The 22,109-nt window shown below is 42.8% G+C and overlaps 1 protein-coding gene across 4 annotated transcripts in view; it reads left to right on the top strand.

Annotated features, from left to right (window-relative positions):
• Positions 1–22,109, top strand: part of MPP7 (MAGUK p55 scaffold protein 7) — a 394,349-nt gene that overhangs the window by 158,055 nt on the left and 214,185 nt on the right. For all 4 annotated transcript variants that reach the window (XM_069729627.1, XM_069729628.1, XM_069729630.1 and 1 more), the window contains one exon: positions 8,953–9,071. In XM_069729627.1, the coding sequence (XP_069585728.1) occupies positions 8,953–9,071 (119 nt within the window). The remainder of the gene's footprint in view (positions 1–8,952; positions 9,072–22,109) is intronic.

Below are 22,109 nucleotides of genomic sequence, written 5' to 3'. Positions count from 1 at the left end.
AGAGATCAGATTCCTTCACTAAAAGGATCAGTTAAATTAGCACAACAGCACCGTTATGGCCATGCTTTTACTTTACAGTGCTAAATCAAGCAGACCGGTTCTCTTGAAGATTGGACTACAGAAGACGGAAGTGTGAAATAGGCCTTACTTATAATGGTGGCCGAATGCTGGTAAAGTGGAACCGCCCGTTCAAAAAGAGCACGAGAATCCGAACAGTTCCTGGACATGTTAGACTCCTATGTCCACCAAACACAGCTTAATCTTTTTGTGGGAGATGAGGGCAGCAGGGCCACCCTTTTCTACAGATTTTGTCTGAAAGGATTCATACACTTTAAATGAAGATCTACCTCTTCCGATAAGCCTACAACCTGCAGTAGCCATCGATCCACCAAACCACTTAACCATCAGTTCTGCCCTCGCCTATTGTATCCTCACCCAACCCTTGTAGATTGTGAGCCCTCGCGGGCAGGGTCCTCTCTCCTCCTGTACCAGTGTGACTTGTGTTGTTTAAAATTAATGTACATTTTATGTACACCCCTCCACACATGTAAAGCGCAATGAATAAATGGCTGTATAATAATAAATATTTTTGGCTACTGGTATATTCAGTATAAGACTTTAATTTACCATGAGTAGGTTAATAAAATCCATACCAAAAATTGTCCTTGCATCTCTTGTAGACGTCCTTACAACTTTATTTTTAATCACGACTTGATGCCAGAATGAAGCATAACGATACAATTTGCTGTCCACCTTGTAATAAGCTATTTGTAGTTGCCATCTTGAGTAATGCGAGGCACAATTAGGATCTTCTGCAACCGCGTTGTCATTTGTGGCCCGCGCTCCTTGCATCTGAATCTTTCCACTAGGCGTCTGGTCTGCATTTGTGTAATTGTGCATGCCACACTTTCATGGATCAATCACTCGGCTGTATTCTGCTGCATCTAGGTAAATAGACATACTCAGACAACCATTATAATCTGCCTCCCGCATAACTCTTCAACTTAGAAATAACAAATTTGCCCATGTTCCAGATGTTCTTGATCACATTAGAGATGATTGGCAGGTCAGGTATGATTACCCAGCGCGGCTGGCTACCCTGATAGTAGTAGACAATAATCCAAGTCATTTGCAATGAGAAGATTTGGAATCCACATTACCATTGATTCTAAACAGATGACGGCAAGGCACAGATCATTTCAAGGCTGCCAGGAACCTCGTAGACTATGGATTTTCTAAACATAGCGGCAATTTGGACGATATAAATGTTTATCTTTTCCCCAACAGATGCGCTTTTATATGATACCTGTAAACAGGAACCCCATCTGCAATTACCGGTGTTTTATCTCCATGTGTAATTCCATTTCTGTGTTACGCTGGATGCACATGATATAATCTTCCTATTTCTGGACTATTTATAAGAAGCCAGAGTTACATTGTCTGTTACTGCTGCTTAGACTTATTGTTTTCTTGAATTACAATATTCAGTAGCTCGAGAGAGAGAGTGTCTGGAGAGACAAGCCGCATGTGCGTCCCCGCGGGTGATCCGCAGGAGTCCCCAAACTCATAGTGGGCTTGGGATTTCCTGAAATCCCATCCACTGAGCTGTAACATCTGGACACTACGGGTGGGGTGCTGCACAAGTACACAGCGTCCATCCCACGGCGTTTACTGATTGTCTGCACCTACCCTTATACTTCAAGTTCAACTTTTATTGTTATTATTATTTATTATTATAGCACCATTTATTCCATAGCGTTTTACATGTGAGGAGGGGTATACATAATAAAGAACAAGTGCAATAATCTTAAACAATACAAGTCACGACTGGTACAGGAGGAGAGAAGACCCTGCCCGCGAGGGCTCACAATCTACAAGGGATGGGTGAGGATACAGTAGGTGAGGGTAGAGCTGGTCATGCTGCGGTTTGGTGTTTCGGTGGTTACTACAGGTTTGTTGGAAGTGGTGAGTTTTCACATTCCTTTTGAAGGTTTCCACTGTAGGCGAGAGTTTGATGTGATGGGGTAGAGCGTTCCAGAGTATTGGGGATGCGTGGGAGAAAGCTTGTATGCGATTGTGGGAAGAAGGGATCTTGTGAGGATCGGAGGTTGCATGCAGGAAAGTACCGAGAGACGAGGTCACAGATGTATGAAGGAGACAGGTTGTGGATGGCTTTGTATGTCATGGTTAGGGTTTTTAACTGGAGTCCCTGAATAATAGGGAGCCAGTGAAGGGATTGATAGAGGGGAGAAGCCGGGGAATAGCGGGGGGACAGGTGGATTAGTCGGGCAGCAGAGTTTACGATAGATTGGAGGAGTGCGAGAGTGTTTGAGGGAAGGCCACAAGGCGTTTGCTGTAGACAAGGCAGGAGATGATGAGGACCTGCTCTAGAGTTTTTGCAGATTCTTGGTTGAGGAATGTACGGATCCGGGAAATATTTTTGAGTTGAAGTCGGCAGGAAGTGGAAAGGGCTTTGATATGTGGTTTGAAGGAGAGATCAGAGTCAAGGATTACTCCGAGGCAGCGAGCTTGTGGGACTGGGGATAGTAAGCGGCCATTTAATAGATAAGTCTGTTTGGGGAGTTTAGTGAGATGAGGGAATTGAGTGAGATGCATTATTGCGGAAACCTTAATAGGCTCCAACTGGTCTAAACGGGATCTAACGGAAATGGCTCCAGTATTACAGCAAGGGACTGGCTTGTTTTGTTCTGTTTTCCAGTGGCTATCCTCCATGTGCCAACAGAATGAACACATCCAAGGGTGATGGGGAAGGCACTGTGTTCCAGCACAATGAAGCCGCTCTACTTTAACCCTTATACCCCATGTGAGGCAATGACCGGGGTCATATGCAAGGGTCGCTTTGTGTCCCCCAGGATGCGCAAAGAAGCATATTGAGACCGCAGGAGAGCATTGTAGTCACAGGAGTAGCTGTGATTGCAATGCAGAATAAAAGTGAGTGTTAGTCTTGGACAAGCTATTTGTCCAAGGCTGATTAAAAAAAAAAAAAATAAATAAAAACCTGCCATGGGCTTTTATTTTTTTACTAGGCACTGCTCCTAATAGCCAGTTTCTTACTCCACACTGATGAGGGGCAAATACCCCGAAACAGCTGTCTGTGGATGGATACCATGTTTTGGCATAGGTGGTTATCCTTTTGGATGCTGCCCTTCCCGTGGTTGTTCCTTCCTGGTGAAAGACCTGGCTATTTATTGCTTGCGTTGAGAAACACGTGATGGTGTCTCCGCGGCTTTTCTGCATGCTTTTTTTTTTAAACAGACTACAGGAATGTAGCGGGAGGTCCATTTCCACAGGTTCTTTGTACACGCCCCTGCAGCAGAGGGTTGGGTATATCAGTGTGGAGTTTGCAAGGTGCAGAGAAGACAGCTCTGCAAAAGCTCAGACTGTGTGAGGGAACACCGCACCAAGCAGAGCAAACTCCTGGCACCCTCCAGCATTATACGGTGGTGCAGTCGCCCTCGGCAACATCCGCATTTACGGACTGCCTTGTTTCTTCTGCGATCTGGAGGATACGGTTTGTTTTTGTTTTGGACATTAAACCTTAGTTTACTTTGAACTCTCCTGGGTCACTGCCTCTTCACTGCACAGTGAGGACAGCACTGCACTACACTCGATACAAGTGTCTCCCCGCCCGCTCACAGTGACTGACAAGCCTCTGCCTATATGCGCACTCAGGCAGAGACTTGTCTGTCAGTGTCAGCAGGCGGGGAGAAGCCGCCAGGGACCCATCTGTACGACTAGTCACCCGAGCATCTTGATTCCCGGCGGCTTTTAAAAGCATCAGCCAGTGGCTGATACCGGTTGCCCATGGTTTGGACAGCATGTGTGAGCTGACAGTTCCCTTTAAAAACTGGTTCATGCCACAAATCCATTTCCCGCAATCCCATATTGGTTGAACTCTTTTCTCGCCCTTTGCTTCCCACATTTTAGCTTTTCTCCTTGTTAATCACTACTTCTAAACACACGTTTTTTCAGGATGTGTTTTTTTGGGCGCCCGCATCGTCACTCACCACAGTGCTACTTGGCAAACCATTACGAGCATTTATTTCCCCTTGAAAAAGTATATTAATATATTTGAATTGAAAAGACTTTTCTATCTTCTAGGGGTCTGTGGGTATCGTATTCTACGCTCACGAACAAGATTTTTTTTTTTGTTTTTTTGGAGAAACCGCTGGAGGTACATATCTTATTTTGACCTTCGCAAACGAGCGTAATCGGAGAGCGCATGTTTATATATTAGAGAGAAGACATTCATGCCCGGTGCCAACCGACGGAAAAACAAATCGGAACACAGGCCTTTTTTAAAGCGTAGCATTACATTTCTAATGGCGCACAGAAGGTCGTCTTGAAGGATCGGGCATTACGTCTCATTAATACAATATTTAGATTAGCCTTCAGAAGTTGGAAGCCCATCTTACAGCTTATCATGTTACCGGGCCTTTTTGGTTAAACATCTTGTAAAGCTGTCCTTTTGATGAACAGTAACAGTTATTCAGACTAAAAATAATAGCAGACCCATGTAGCTGGGATCCCTGGAGGATATTCGTATTTTTGTAGACAGTAGACAGAAAGAAGGGGGGAAAAAGAGGCATTTTGTCCTTTTTACCCCTAGTAATCCCCCCTGGAAAATTAAACATGTGCTATGAATTGATATCGGCTCATGCCAGGTTAGCTCCCCGTAGAGGCTCGCGCAGTCAGTGCGGCTACATTCTTGGACTACAGTCTGATAGTTTGTGTATATGATGGATAGCAGCTTACGCCGGCTGCTACTGTAGAACACTGAGCTACTGTTTGCCTTGCAAGCTTACTCTACTATGCCTCTAATAACTAGTACTTGCTGATGGTCGGGCATCACCATCATTAAGAAGAAAAAAAATAACAATAAACTTAGAACTGACTTTATTTCTAGACTGTACTTCTCGAGCTTATTCGTTTGTTCTCACGAGATTTACAAATAACTTCACATATAGTATTCCAAGGACGGTACTATGATTTCTGCTCCGCAGAGGTTTGTTTTGGGGGCATTTTTCACCCTTGATAGGTATTAGGTTTCACATCTATGACTAAATAGGCTCATGCAGACGTCTGTGCAAATTGGACCGCAATGCACGAACTGACCGACTCATGATGGCTTCATGTATTTCTAAGGGGCGGTAACGCTCAGTTCTAGAGCGCCACGGACAGTTTGATCTGATTCAGCCCTTAAAGAGGCATCGGGGACTGTTAACATGTCAAAAAGTGGCCAGTTTTTGCTTCTTTATTTCAATTCCTCTTAGTGTTATAATTTTATTTATTTTATTTTTTATATTCACCATATGGTCCTGGAGATATGAACCTTTTTCTTTAAAGCATCCAATATCCTAATTTTTATGGTCTTTACCAAAGGGGAGTTGCTCACTGGGTAATTATGCAAAGCAGCCTAATGACACGTCCCTTTGTAATTACATCAAATACGGAAATAGTAATAACATATTTAATAAAATATATTACTCTCATTAAACAAAAAGGCTCTTACTGTCTGAAACAGTATAGTAGATTTAAAAAAAAACAAAACAAAAAAAAAATCCTTAAATCTCAAGGTGCGGAAGGGATAAAACAAAACTAAATAAATGCTCATTTTTCACCTGGTGAAGGGTCCTTTTTATTATATTTTTTCTTACATGAGATAACCATTTTAAGTGTATCACCTACATACAGGATAGGTAGTAAAGTTATAATAGCTGGGAAACCATCTACTGTGACCCTCACAGATCATTGAAACTGGGGTTGCCAAGTCCCCTGTGTTACTGGAGTGGGAGCGCTCATGTGTGATCACCCCGCACTGTATATGTGTGTGAATATATGACGATCATTTCCTTTGAGCGGTGGTTATGCATGGGCACTACTGCTTCATTCACACAGCGTACTTTGGACCCCAGTTCTAGTGGGGGTCCCTGCAAACAAAACCCATCAATCATATTCATTATTACCTATTGATAGGAGAGGTGATTAAATGTTTTCTGGAACAAACCCTTTAATATTAATAATAATAATAATAATTTTTATTTATATAGCGCGAACATATTCCGCAGCACTTTACAATTAAGCGGGGACATGTACAGACAATAAATTCAGTACAAGTTAAGACAATTTAAACAGTGATATTAGGGGTACTTGCAAGCTTACAATCTACAAGGAAATGGGGGGACACAATAGATGAAAAGCGCTTGTTATTTCAGGTCTTGCAATTATAATAAATAGGGATTTTCATATAAAGCTGCATGATCCGGTCATCAGCCCGTGTGTTTAAGTGCAATAGTCAAGTATCAAGTGCAGTTATCGTGTGCATGGAGGGTGTGGAGACAGATGAATAGTAGGGTGCAGATTCACATGCAGATAATATTTGGAAGGAGGGAACAGGACAAAGTTAGTTTACTGAGTAGTTGATGTGGTAGGCTTGTTTGAAGAGATGGGTTTTTAAAGCGCGCTTGAATAGGTCGGGGCTAGGTATCAGTCTGATCGTCTGGGGAAGTGCATTCCAGAGAGCTGGCGCAGCACGAGAGAAGTCTTTGAGACGGAGGTGCGAGGTTCGGATTACGGGGGATGTTAGTCTTAGGTCATTTGTAGAACGGAGGGCACGTGTAGGGCGATAGACGGAGATGAGAGAGGAGATATAAGGCGGTGCAGAACTGTGGAGAGCTTTGTGGGTGAGAGAGATGAGTTTATACTGGACCCTGTAGCGAATGGGTAGCCAGTGAAATGACTGGCACAAGACGGAGGCATCGGTGAAGCGGTTGGACAGAAATATGACCCTGGTTGACGCATTCAAGATGGATTGGAGAGGAGAAAGTTTAGAAAGAGGGAGACCGATCAGAAGAGAGTTGCAGTAGTCCAGACAAGAATGAATAAGAGCGACAGTAAGAGTCTTAGCAGTTTCAAAGGTGAGAAAAGGTCGGATTCTGGAGATGTTTTTAAGATGCAGGTGACAGGAGCGAGTGAGTGATCGGATATAGGGAGTAAAGGAAAGTTCGGTGTCAAATATGACCCCAAGACAGCGGGCATGCTGCTTGGGAGTTATGGTTGAACCCTCCAGGGTAATTTCGATGTTGGGTAGAGTGAGGTTAGTAGAAGGGAAAAACACAAGTAGTTCCGTTTTGGAGAGATTTAGTGTCAGATAGAGGGAGGGGATGATGTTAGAGACAGCAGACAGACAATTCTTGGTATTTTGAATTAGGGTAGGGGTGATGTCGGGGGAAGAAGTGTATAATTGGGTGTCGTCGGCATAGAGATGGTACTGGAACCCAAATCTGCTGATTGTTTGTCCAATAGGGGGCAGTGTATAGAGAGAAAAGGAGGGGGCCCGGGACTGAGCCCTGCAGAACCCCGATAGTAAGGGGACGAGGAGAGGAAGAGGAGCCGGCAAAAGATACAGTGAAGGAGCGGTCAGAGAGGTAGGAGGAGAACCAGGAGAGGGCTGTGTCCTTGAGGCCTATGGAGCGGAGCATGGTGAGAAGGAGCTCACCAATATTATATTATGGCTGCAATTTGTTGCAACCTGACATATACTGAACCAATTTTGGAGCATCTGTTTTTTTGAACATTGAATGGCCATGTTCCTCTATTAGGCTATGTTCACACGCTGCGGATTTTGCTGCGGATCCGCAGCGTTTCCGCAGCTGCTGGTCCGCAGCAGTTTCCCATGCGTTTACAGTACAATGTAAATCTATGGGAAATGCAATCCACAGTGCACATGCTGTGGAAAAAAAACACGCGGAAACGCAGCGGTTTACATTCCGTAGCATGTCAATTCTTTGTGCGGAATCCGTGTAAAACCGCAGTGGAATCCAAACAAAAACCGCGGTAATTCCGCAGGAAATCGGCAGGTAAAACCCAGTGCTTTTTACCTGCGGTTTTCACAAATCCGCTGCGGAAAAATCCACAGCCCTCAAGAATACGTGTGCACATACCCTTATTCCTCTTGGAAATGTGTGAATACATGGACAACAATTTGTTATTCGCCTCAACTCCTTGCCCATTTATTATGCCCCTACACAATCTGATAATTGGTCAGTGTTGACGGCGTTATCACTCTATGGGGAAAAAAAACACTGAGAAGGGGAAAGGTTACACCCAGTTGTCAATTTATTCATGTATTTCCAGGAGGATTAATCAGTTGAAATACACAGATTTACTAAAACAAGCCGACTTTTGTAGGAGTTTTTTTTTACTTGAAGTGGAACTGACGTGGACACCTGCGGGACTGGACGATTTCTGGCGCAAGACTCTTGTGTATCCAGAGTAGTCACCCAGCACCCTGTGACTTGCACATAAATTGCCCGAGTTTGATAATGATGCTACCTAAGTAGACATGCTGCCCCAGCCTTTCTATATATGATGTGTAAATGTATGGATTTTATAAGTGGCATACATCATTGCGCCATACGATCAGCGCAGCATGGAAACTATGATGACATAAGTATGAAATGTAGAATATCGACATTAATTTTTATGGGACATATGGAAATACAACTGTTAATTGAGCAGTAAATTAAAAAAAAAAGAATTTCAAAGTAACCGGAGTCGGGATTCTTGCGGACCACCCCGTTTAGTTTTTGGAAGCTGAACGGATGAGTCATTTCATTCACTACCATCACTTAGGATGGAAAAACAATCACGTCTCAGAGTACGTGTTGGTTGTCGCTAACTAAATGGAATAAATATCCGTATTTCTTGTGACACGGGCTGATGGGTGAATGACATCTCTGGCCATTTTATCATATAATTAGCCCCCTTTTTTTTTTACCGTATTGATCTTTGAAGGCCCTTTCTGATGACTTGGCTGATGCTCGAGTGGAAACTCCGGGCTCTTATTGACATGCTCCAGGCGAGCCATCACACAGAACTGCTAGCTGAAATTAATGAGATTACATTTTCTGTTTTATTTTCATTTTATAGGTCTGTATGAACTCTTGGCTACGCTACCGGCCCAGCTGCAGCCGCATGTGGACAGCCAGGAAGACCTGACCTTCCTTTGGGATATGTTTGGTGAAAAAAGTCTCCATTCACTGGTGAAGGTAAGCCATATTGAAATGCCATTCATGACTCAAAGACAACATTATTAGGGATTATGTCTGAGCGGCCTCAGAACTTTTAAAACTCACGGATGGTGTAAAGTAGATATGACGATTACGAGCGCAGTCTGGGCTGGTAGAACAGGAAACTGCTGTTTTTATGTTATGGGGAAGAAAGTTTTCATAGTGTTGACTATAGGCACTTTTAACACAGTCGGCAGGAAAACCTCTTCCTGAAATACTTTACGGTGGAAATCATTTTTCATTTTTTTTTTTTTTAAGATTACGGTGGCATTGTAAAATTAATATTTTACAATCTGATTGCCTCGAGGTTACATTGCATTTATCGCTTTGGAAAATGTAAAATAAAAACTACAAGATTTGTTAAAACAAATATTAATAAACCCAGAAAATTACACATAAAAATGCTAGGCAGGATCTCCTGACCCTTTCAGGACCAAAGCAAGTTCACGTAACCCTTTCTGGACTAATGTACTAATGTCCACAGCTTAATTTCAGAAAGACTTATCCAAAAGGGGAAAACTGGTATCTCTTTGGGAGAAGGAAAAATTACAAAACTTTAAGAAAAAAAAAAAGATAAAATATGAAAATGTCCTTATTGGTGTGCAGCTAGGGTAGTATATTTTGAAGAGTTTATTTTTTACTGTGTAAGGCTCCTTTCATTTCTCCATTTTTGCCCACCTTCGTTGGTCCTGTCGGGGCCAATGATGCACGACAGAGCGCACATTCAGTCTGTCAGCAGCGTTATAGTCATTGGTCCCGTTGATTCATGTGCTCAAATCTTGCTTTACAGAGTGTTTGAATGCAAACCATGAGGGACCAAGGAACATGGGCAAAAACGCAGTGTGAAAGAAGCCTTATTGAACTTATTTTTTTTTTTATTATTTTACTGCCATAATATTATTGATTTAAGTTCCCTGCTCCTACCAATTCATATATTTACCAGTCGCCGTCATTTTTTGTTCTGGGTCCCGCTGTGGTTGGTCTTTTGGTTGTGACCTGCCGCATCGTTCCAGTGTTTGTTGGAGGGGCCGGAGGTCACTACTCAATATAAGTCTATGAGAGCCAGAACGAGGCCACAACGAGGCCCTCATAGACTTAAGGTACCGTCACATTAAGCGACGCTGCAGCGATATAGACAACGAGCCGATCGCTGCAGCGTCGCTGTTTAGGTCGCTAGGAGACGTCAAATACCGGCAACAGCTGAACGATGCAGGAGCGATCCAGTGACGTACTTCTCGTTCTCGCTGGTTCTTAGCTCCATGGAAAAACATTGCAGGCATCGTTGCTTTTGCTGTCAAACAGGACGAATCACGCCGACCTGACGACCAAATAAAGTTCCGGACTTCTAGCTACGACCAGCGATGTCACAGCGGGATCCAGATCGCTGCTGCGTGTCAAACACAACGAGATCGCTATCCAGGACGCTGCAACGTCACGGATCGTTGTCGTTCTCGTTGTAAAGTTGCGGAGTGTGAAGGTACCTTTACACCGAGATCTCGTGACTGTTACCTCAGACTTCTGGTCATTCAGGAGCTGTGGTCCCAAGGTGGCAGGATCGGAGCAACAGCTGGAACAGCTGAAAACTAGGACAACTGGTGAGTATAATAATACTAAGGACAGCAAACTTACACTAGTTATTCCACTCCGGTGTTGAAATAACAAAACAAAGATGCCAGAGTGCTGCTTTAATTAATTTTATTTATTCATTCACATACCATGTACAATATATATTTTACACCATTTATGAAGGAGTAAAAATATTGATGCAATAAGGGTAGGGCAAAATTTAAGCCTCGGTTTTATACTCTTAATTTATACTCTTTAAACCCTACTGGAAAGATACCATAAAAAATCCATAGTATTCCAGATAAATATCCTATGAGGTGAAAAATCTGCCTTAGTTTTACAAACCATGGGCCTGCTAAATCAAAGCTTTCACGCCAGAATGAAAAAGCTTTGAAAAGTCGCAAATTATAGGCACAGTTCGGAGTTGTGCTAAAATTCCGTGAGTTTTGGCACTTTCACGTTTGTCCCTCCTAGCACCCTAAAAATGGAGAGTGATGGGATGGCGGTTCGGTGGACGCTCCAGATTCATGAAGAAGCGTGCACCCCTTAATGAATCAATCTGACTCCAGCACACCCACTCAAGACCAGCATGAACAATTACAGTCTTGATAAATTGGGCCCCATATGTGTATTTTTAAAAGAATTACCGTAATCGCAAACTTAAATCCCAGTGTAATGAGATATAAAAACTATAACCATGTATAATTTACCAATCACAGCATGCAAGTCAACCTTTTTCATAAAAAAAAAATAAAAAAATCCGTCAACAAGAAACATAAATATTCTTAAAAAGTAAAACATGAAAAATCAAAAATGATAGAACCTATTGAAGGAGTCTTCATTCATAAAAACTATACCACATTATGTATAAAAACCAATAAAACATCTTAAAAAATGTATACATTTATAAAAAAAAATCTAAAAAGCAAGAAAATATTCCACAACACATCAAAGGTGTGACGAAGATGTTTAAATCGGTTTACAAAAAAAAACAAAAACTTCAATTTTAAATCTAGATTTAGACCAAGAGAGGCCAGTGTCACTAATGTATAGATCCAAAAATTGTCCCGCAAAATTAATCTGTTAGATGGCGAGGACATCTCCTGTGTACAACACCCTCTTCAGGTCACCTACAGATTCACAATAAGATTCTAGTCCAAGCTCTGGCTGAGCCATTCCAAACCTTTGATATTTTAGCCAAATACATTCTTTTGTTGATTTGGAGGTAAGCTTGGGGTATTTGTTGTGCTAAAGGGTGAAATTCCTCCTCTTCGTTACCTTTTTAGGAGAGTACTGAAGGTTTTGTTGCAAAATTGACTAATATTTACAACTGTTAGTAATTCCCTTTAGATTGACTAAAGTGCAAGCACTAGCTGCCAGAAATCAGCCCCACGACATAATGCTACCACCATGATGCTTCACTGTGGGTATGGTGTTCTTTTGGTGATTCCCAGTGTTGACTTTGCACCAAAAACATACCTTTTGGAATTGTGGCCAAAAAATCCAACCTTGGTCTCATCAGACCTTAACCTGTTTTACCACATGTTTCTGGCAGACGTGATGTAGGTTTTTGTAAAACCATAAGGATTGGATGTTTTACTTATAAAAAAGTCTTTCTATTTGCCACCCTGTCCCACAGGCCAGATATTTGAAGACTACTGGAGATTCTTGTCACATGCAGTTCCAAAGCAGAATTTGCCAGAAATTCCTGTAGCCTGGAGGCCTCTTGGCTAGCTTCCAGGACCAATTTTCTTCTTGTCTTTTAATTGATATTTGAGGGAAGTTCACTGTCACTGGTGTGCCAAATTTAAGCCACTTATAGATGACCATCATCGTCAAAATGTTCCATGCTATATTTAATGCCTTGGAATTTTTTTGTATCTTTATCCTAACTGACAGCTTTCAACAATGACATCCCTTTGCTGTGTTGTAAGCTGTTTACAGATCATGGCTTTTGCTGTAAAATGCAGCTAATTAAATGTTAGAAACATCTAAACTTTACATGGGGTTAATCGGAATCACTGTTAATGGCAGCTGTGTACTGATTACTATGTAATACAAATGTAATCCCTTCATGACGTAATACAAATTTAATCCCTTCATGACCGATGACATACATGTGCATCATCGGCTGTGTCCCTGCCTTTGATGCGGGCTCACACGCTGAGCCCACATGTTTCCCCGCACTAGTTGGCTGACTGATATCGACACTTGATTTCAGCGATCCACCCACTTCTGTTAAACAGTTAAATGCCGATGTCAATCACTGACCTGCATTTCACATGCGCAGACATGAAGTTCATCATTGATCCCGCCCATCGGTGTGCCCCATCATGTGATCAAGGGACACTGATGGGTTATCATGACAGCAGGGGGTCTGCTGAAGATCCCCTTGCCTGTCATCAAGAACTGCGAACGCCGGCCCGTAACCAACGTTCATAAGAGATTGTGATTTTTTTCTTTACGTAGCCTTGCCTGAAGCCCTGCTATGTGCAGCAGAGGTGATCGGACTACAAAAGCTTTAAATCTCCTAAGACGACTATTAAATGCGGGAAAAAGTAAATATGGTAAATAAGAGAAAAACACAAACGTTCAAATAACCCCTATTTTGCCCCTTTAAAAATAAAAGAATTAAAAAATAAAATACAAGTTTGATATCGCTGCATTCAGAAATGTCCGAACTATCAAAATTTAAAGTAAATTAATCCGGTAAACGGTGTAACAAGAAAAAAAAATCAAATGCCAGAATTACGTTTTTGTAGTCGTCACAAAACAATCAAAACATTGTCTACCCCAAAATTGTGTCGGTAAGAAGAAACAAAAAAAAAACCCTCATCCAGCCCCAGATCCTGAAACATGGAAACTTTACAGGTCTCGAAAAATGGCGACACAAGCGGGAAGATTTTCTTCTTACAAATTTTGGAATTTTTTTTTTTTTTTACCACCTGAATAAAAAAGTTAAACTATATACCTGTTTGATATCTATGAACTCGTACTCACCTGGGGAATCATACTGCCTGGTCAGTTTTACCATATTGTGAACATGGTGAATAAAAAACAAACAAGAACAAAAAAATTGTGGAATTGTCCTTTTTTTTTTTTTGCAGTTTCACAGCATTTGAAATTTTTTACCCGTTTTTCCAGAACACGATTTGTCAAAATGAATGATAAATGGTGTCATTCAAAAGTATAACTCGTCCACAAAAAAACGAACCCACATAAAGCTATATGGCTGGATAAATGAAAAAGTTATGACTCTTGGAGTAAAGGGAGGGAAAAAACAAAAAGCGGAATTTTGCCCTGGGGTGACTGGGTTAAATGTGATTGGGGATACGGTGGTGTTAACAATTAGCCAATCATAAGTGGGTGTTTACAGTTATGCAACCACATGTCTTTAGTTCTGTTATTTTTATTTCCCCCCCACCCCCACCCCCCTCAGAATGATTTGTTTGTTTTTCAATGAATCTGTACAGATTATGGGTGACGTTAAAGGTGTAAAAAGTTCTGAAATTTTCTCCTTGATATGATTTTTTTTTTAACATGGTTAAAAAAAATGCTGTTTTAACCAGGTTGTGTAGACTTTTCAAATCGACAGTAGGTTGCGCTCTCATGATCAACATGATTTGTGTTCTGGTTGGCGCTAATACAACATTTTTCCTTACATTCTGGACGATGCTGATAATTTAGTCCCTAGGACGGCCATGGGTCTTACACCATTTCCTCGATAGAAACGAGAGGTTGTCCTGCTTGCAGTGATATCTTTCATTGTACTTTTTTTCGAGCCTACGTGGGACCCCCTAACAGACTTTGGCTCTGGCCGTAGTGGGCTCACGCTGTCCACGTATTACATAGTCAACCATTCAGTTGAATGAATCGTGTATGAACTTTCCGATAGCTCTATCCCACGGGAGCGAGGAGCCGCCCAACTTCAGTGTCAAGAAGAGTAATCTTTTCGAGACGACCCAGTTACGTTTTTTCACATACAGTACTCGGATCCGCGTAGAACTGCGCCTCTTTCTCAAAGCTGTGAAATGATCCGTTTGTATCAGCAGGCGCGGGGTTAAGTCTATACCGCTGACGGTAAACGCTCATTCAACGTACACAAATGTTTGCTTGCCCTTGTTTGGACGGATATCTCCGGCTGCTTGCACAGAACTTTTTTTTTTTCTCTCTCTCGCATGGTTAGTATTAAGGACTTGGAATTAAGCTTAAATCAATAGATGTTCTCAGAATAAAAAAAACAATCTTCTTAGCAATATACATGTATTTTTCTGAGTTCCCGCATGGCTCGGCTTCACAAGCCACATTCATTTCAAATGATTTCCTTTAACAAAGTCACCTGAAATTGTAGTACCGTATATACTCGAGTATAAGCCGACTCGAGTATAAGCCGAACCCCCTAATTTTACGACAAAAAACTGGGAAAACTTATTGACTCGAGTATAAGCCTAGGGTGGAAAATGCAGCAGCTACCGGTAAATGTCAAAAATAAAAATAGATACCAATAAAAGTAAAATTGATTGAGACATCAGTAGGTTAACATAGTAACATAGCTAGTAAGGCCGAAAAAAGACATTTGTCCATCCAGTTCAGCCTATATTCCATCATAATAAATCCCCAGATCTACGTCCTTCTACAGAACCTAATAATTGTATGATACAATATTGTTCTGCTCCAGGAAGACATCCAGGCCTCTCTTGAACCCCTCGACTGAGTTCGCCATCACCACCTCCTCAGGCAAGCAATCCCAGATTCTCACTGCCCTAACAGTAAAGAATCCTCTTCTATGTTGGTGGAAAAACCTTCTCTCCTCCAGACGCAAAGAATGCCCCCTTGTGCCCGTCACCTTCCTTGGTATAAACAGATCCTCAGCGAGATATTTGTATTGTCCCCTTATATACTTATACATGGTTATTAGATCGCCCCTCAGTCGTCTTTTTTCTAGACTAAATAATCCTAATTTCGCTAATCTATCTGGGTATTGTAGTTCTCCCATCCCCTTTATTAATTTTGTTGCCCTCCTTTGTACTCTCTCTAGTTCCATTATATCCTTCCTGAGCATCGGTGCCCAAAACTGGACACAGTACTCCATGTGCGGTCTAACTAGGGATTTGTACAGAGGCAGTATAATGCTCTCATCATGTGTATCCAGACCTCTTTTAATGCACCCCATGATCCTGTTTGCCTTGGCAGCTGCTGCCTGGCACTGGCTGCTCCAGGTAAGTTTATCATTAACTAGGATCCCCAAGTCCTTCTCCCTGTCAGATTTACCCAGTGGTTTCCCGTTCAGTGTGTAATGGTGATATTGATTCCTTCTTCCCATGTGTATAACCTTACATTTATCATTGTTAAACCTCATCTGCCACCTTTCAGCCCAAGTTTCCAACTTATCCAGATCCATCTGTAGCAGAATACTATCTTCTCTTGTATTAACTGCTTTACATAGTTTTGTATCATCTGCAAATATCGATATTTTACTGTGTAAACCTTCTACCAGATCATTAATGAATATGTTGAAGAGAACAGGTCCCAATACTGACCCCTGCGGTACCCCACTGGTCACAGCGACCCAGTTAGAGACTATACCATTTATAACCACCCTCTGCTTTCTATCACTAAGCCAGTTACTAACCCATTTACACACATTTTCCCCCAGACCAAGCATTCTCATTTTGTGTACCAACCTCTTGTGCGGCACGGTATCAAACGCTTTGGAAAAATCGAGATATACCACGTCCAATGACTCACCGTGGTCCAGCCTATAGCTTACCTCTTCATAAAAACTGATTAGATTGGTTTGACAAGAGCGATTTCTCATAAACCCATGCTGATATGGAGTTAAACAGTTATTCTCATTGAGATAATCCAGAATAACATCCCTCAGAAACCCTTCAAATATTTTACCAACAATAGAGGTTAGACTTACTGGCCTATAATTTCCAGGTTCACTTTTAGAGCCCTTTTTGAATATTGGCACCACATTTGCTATGCGCCAGTCCTGCGGAACAGATCCTGTCGCTATAGAGTCCCTAAAAATAAGAAATAATGGTTTATCTATTACATTACTTAGTTCCCTTAGTACTCGTGGGTGTATGTCATCCGGACCCGGAGATATATCTATTTTAATCTTATTTAGCCGATTTCGCACCTCTTCTTGGGTTAGATTGGTGACCCTTAATATAGGGTTTTCATTGTTTCTTGGGATTTCACCTAGCATTTCATTTTCCACCGTGAATACCGTGGAGAAGAAGGTGTTTAATATGTTAGCTTTTTCCTCGTCATCTACAACCATTCTTTCCTCACTATTTTTTAAGGGGCCTACATTTTCAGTTTTTATTCTTTTACTATTGATATAGTTGAAGAACAGTTTGGGATTAGTTTTACTCTCCTTAGCAATGTGCTTCTCTGTTTCCTTTTTGGCAGCTTTAATTAGTTTTTTAGATAAAGTATTTTTCTCCCTATAGTTTTTTAGAGCTTCAATGGTGCCATCCTGCTTTAGTAGTGCAAATGCTTTCTTTTTACTGTTAATTGCCTGTCTTACTTCTTTGTTTAGCCACATTGGGTTTTTCCTATTTCTAGTCCTTTTATTCCCACAAGGTATAAACCGCTTACACTGCCTATTTAGGATGTTCTTAAACATTTCCCATTTATTATCTGTATTCTTATTTCTGAGGATATTGTCCCAGTCTACCAGATTAAGGGCATCTCTAAGCTGGTCAAACTTTGCCTTCCTAAAGTTCAGTGTTTTTGTGACTCCCTGACAAGTCCCCCTAGTGAAAGACAGGTGAAACTGTACAATATTGTGGTCGCTATTTCCTAGATGCCCGACCACCTGCAGATTTGTTATTCTGTCAGGTCTATTAGATAGTATTAGGTCTAAAAGTGCTGCTCCTCTGGTTGGATTCTGCACCAATTGTGAAAGATAATTTTTCTTGGTTATTAGCAGAAACCTGTTGCCTTTATGGGTTTCACAGGTTTCACTTTCCCAGTTAATATCCAGGTAGTTAAAGTCCCCCATAACCAGGACCTCATTATGGGTTGCAGCTTCATCTATCTGCTTTAGAAGTAGACTTTCCATGGTTTCTGTTATATTTGGGGGTTTGTAACAGACCCCAATGAGAATTTTGTTACCATTTTTCCCTCCATGAATTTCGACCCATATGGACTCGACATCCTCATTTCCTTCGCTAATATCCTCCCTTAAAGTGGACTTTAGACAAGACTTTACATAGAGACAAACCCCTCCTCCTCTCCGATTTTTACGATCCTTTCTAAACAGACTGTAACCCTGTAAGTTAACTGCCCAGTCATAGCTTTCATCTAACCATGTCTCGGTTATTCCCACTATGTCAAAGTTACCTGTAGATATTTCTGCTTCTAATTCTTCCATCTTGTTTGTCAGGCTTCTGGCGTTTGCGAGCATGCAGTTTAGAGGATTTTGTTTTGTTCCAATCTCCTCGCTGTGGATTGTTTTAGAAATGTTCTTACCTCCCTTCTGAGTATGTTTTCCTGGGTCTTCTTTGTTCAAGTCTAATGTTTTTCTTCCCGTCCCCTCTTCTTCTAGTTTAACGCCCTCCTGATGAGTGTAGCGAGTCTTCTGGCGAATGTGTGTTTCCCAGGTTTGTTGAGGTGTAGTCCATCTCTGGCGAGGAGTCCATCGTACCAGTAATTCACACCGTGGTCCAGGAATCCGAATCCTTGTTGTCTGAACCATCGTCTTAGCCAGTTGTTTGCATCAATGATCCTGTTCCATCTCCTGGTGCCATGCCCGTCTACTGGAAGGATAGAAGAAAAAACTACCTGTGCATCCAGTTCCTTTACTTTCTTCCCCAACTCTTCAAAGTCTTTGCAGATTGTCGGTAGGTCTTTCCTTGCCATGTCATTGGTGCCAACATGTATCAGAAGAAATGGGTGGACGTCCTTGGAGCTGAAGAGCTTTGGTATCCTATCGGTCACATCCTTGATCATCGCACCTGGAAGGCAGCATACTTCTCTTGCAGTTATGTCCGGTCTGCAGATGGCTGCTTCTGTGCCTCTCAGTAGTGAGTCTCCCACCACCACCACTCTTCGTTGCTTCTTGGCTGTACTTTTTGCTGTCACTTGTTGCTGTGTGCCCTTTTCTTTTTTGCTTGCTGGTATTGCTTCATCCTTAGGTGTGCCATCTTCATCCTCTACAAAGATTTGATATCGGTTCTTCAGTTGTGTGGTTGGTGATTTCTCCATGGTCTTCTTGCTTCTTTTGGTCACATGCTTCCACTCATCTGCTTTTGGAGGTTCTCTGACACTTTTTTCACCTTCTGTGACCAGTAGAGATGCTTCTGTTCTGTCTAGAAAGTCTTCATTCTCTTTGATGAGTTTCAAAGTTGCTATTCTTTCTTCCAGACCCCGCACCTTTTCTTCTAAGAGGGCCACTAGTCTACACTTCTGACAGGTGAAATTTGATTCTTCTTCTGGTCGGTCTGTGAACATGTAGCACATGCTGCAGCTCACCATGTAGGTTGTCACATCTGCCATGTTGCTCCTAGATCCTGCTGACTTGCTGTGTGTTTTCCTTCTTGTGTAATCTACTCAGCCAAGCTCTCTTGCAATAATATCCTACGGCGCGCGGTTTGGCGATGCTTTCCAAGCAGCTGGTTCGGCTGTACCCAACGATCTTCTAGCTTAGGGAGACTTCGCTTTTCCCAGAAGGCACCTGGAATATGCAAATTAGCCTCCTCAAGCTTGAATCCCTGGTTTGGCGATGCTTTCCAAGCAGCTGGTCCCGGCTGTACCCAACGATCTTCTAGCTTAGGGAGACTTCGCTTTTCCCAGAAGGCACCTGGAATATGCAAATTAGCCTCCTCAAGCTTGAATCCCTGGTTTGGCGATGCTTTCCAAGCAGCTGGTCCCGGCTGTACCCAACGATCTTCTAGCTTAGGGAGACTTCGCTTTTCCCAGAAGGCACCTGGAATATGCAAATTAGCCTCCTCAAGCTTGAATCCCTGGTTTGGCGATGCTTTCCAAGCAGCTGGTCCCGGCTGTACCCAACGATCTTCTAGCTTAGGGAGACTTCGCTTTTCCCAGAAGGCACCTGGAATATGCAAATTGGCCTCCTCAAGCTTGAATCCCTGGTTTGGCGATGCTTTCCAAGCAGCTGGTCCCGGCTGTACCCAACGATCTTCTAGCTTAGGGAGACTTCGCTTTTCCCAGAAGGCACCTGGAATATGCAAATTAGCCTCCTCAAGCTTGAATCCCTGGTTTGGCGATGCTTTCCAAGCAGCTGGTCCCGGCTGTACCCAACGATCTTCTAGCTTAGGGAGACTTCGCTTTTCCCAGAAGGCACCTGGAATATGCAAATTAGCCTCCTCAAGCTTGAATCCCTGGTTTGGCGATGCTTTCCAAGCAGCTGGTCCCGGCTGTACCCAACGATCTTCTAGCTTAGGGAGACTTCGCTTTTCCCAGAAGGCACCTGGAATATGCAAATTAGCCTCCTCAAGCTTGAATCCCTGGTTTGGCGATGCTTTCCAAGCAGCTGGTCCCGGCTGTACCCAACGATCTTCTAGCTTAGGGAGACTTCGCTTTTCCCAGAAGGCACCTGGAATATGCAAATTAGCCTCCTCAAGCTTGAATCCCTGGTTTGGCGATGCTTTCCAAGCAGCTGGTCCCGGCTGTACCCAACGATCTTCTAGCTTAGGGAGACTTCGCTTTTCCCAGAAGGCACCTGGAATATGCAAATTAGCCTCCTCAAGCTTGAATCCCTGGTTTGGCGATGCTTTCCAAGCAGCTGGTCCCGGCTGTACCCAACGATCTTCTAGCTTAGGGAGACTTCGCTTTTCCCAGAAGGCACCTGGAATATGCAAATTAGCCTCCTCAAGCTTGAATCCCTGGTTTGGCGATGCTTTCCAAGCAGCTGGTCCCGGCTGTACCCAACGATCTTCTAGCTTAGGGAGACTTCGCTTTTCCCAGAAGGCACCTGGAATATGCAAATTAGCCTCCTCAAGCTTGAATCCCTGGTTTGGCGATGCTTTCCAAGCAGCTGGTCCCGGCTGTACCCAACGATCTTCTAGCTTAGGGAGACTTCGCTTTTCCCAGAAGGCACCTGGAATATGCAAATTAGCCTCCTCAAGCTTGAATCCCTGGTTTGGCGATGCTTTCCAAGCAGCTGGTCCCGGCTGTACCCAACGATCTTCTAGCTTAGGGAGACTTCGCTTTTCCCAGAAGGCACCTGGAATATGCAAATTAGCCTCCTCAAGCTTGAATATGTTTTTTTGAATATCCATATTGAATCAGGAGCCCCATATAATGCTCTATACTGTTCATTATGGCCCCATAAGATGCTCCATACAAAATAGGCCCCATATAATGCTCCATACAGTTCATTATGGCCCCATCATAAGATGCTCCATATACAAATATGCCCCATATAATGCTCCATGCAGTTCTTTATGGCCCCATAAGATGCACCATATAATGCTCCATTCAGTTTTTTATGGCCCCATAGATGCCCCATATAATGCTTCTTCCTGTAGTGAGCGGTCACGTGGCACCGCTCATTACAGTAATAAATATGCGGCTCCACCCTTATGGGAGTGGAGTCCATATTCATAACTTTAATGAGCAGTACCAGTGACCGCTGAAAAGGGGAAGAAGCTGCCACGCCCGAAGACCGTGGGACATGCGGGGACCACGTCCGGAGCGCTGGGAGCAGGTGAGTATTTGACAGGCTTCGCTCCCCCTCACCCGCCGACCCCCCCCCCGCCTTCCGTGACTCGAGTATAAGCCGAGAGGGGCACTTTCAGCCCATTTTTTGGGGCTGAAAATCTTGGCTTATACTCGAGTATATACGGTAAGTTGGTTCTTGCGGTGGCTTTAGTCCATAGAAATAGTGTTTCAGCATAAAATGTACATCGCAAGGAAACACAACAAAGGAGTCTTCTCTTAACGGGAGGTTGGACAGAGGGTCTTCAGAATTCCTGGGCTGATTGTGTAGAGACAAAGCCACGTCACTGAATAGTGGTTACAAGTAAAGATGGTAAAAGATACCGGCAACTTAGCGGACATTTGTTTCGTTTGCTTAAATGCACGAGTTTCATTAAAAAATTCCACCTTTTGCCTCCTGTAGCCTCCTTGTTGCACTGTGTATTGATGGCTGTAGAATGAGTTTGCCGAGAAACCATCGGAGAGCTAATTCTGATGGTAAGTCTCGTTCTTTTTTGTGTTTTAGTTCTTATCTGCTGGTTTATGACTACAGAACCCATCAAAGTGGAGTTTAACTTTGTAGTCACAAATCCGCTTAGAGGAGCTCAGAAAAAGACAGATAAATGAGTTAACATCTCCCCGTCAGATCAAGCTCGCCGACGGATTCTAAGGATGCATTTCCTCTGCATGAGTTTCCTGCTAATTGTATAGTATGAACAGGCTGCCATTCACTTGATGAAGTAGCAAAGTGCTCATTCATCAGGCGAACTGATC

Source organism: Ranitomeya imitator, chromosome 6 (assembly GCF_032444005.1).
Source record: "Ranitomeya imitator isolate aRanImi1 chromosome 6, aRanImi1.pri, whole genome shotgun sequence".
NCBI classification, from domain to species: domain Eukaryota; kingdom Metazoa; phylum Chordata; class Amphibia; order Anura; family Dendrobatidae; genus Ranitomeya; species Ranitomeya imitator.
The sequence above is the reverse complement of the archived record's forward strand: the minus strand, read 5'-3'. Positions and strand labels throughout refer to the sequence as shown.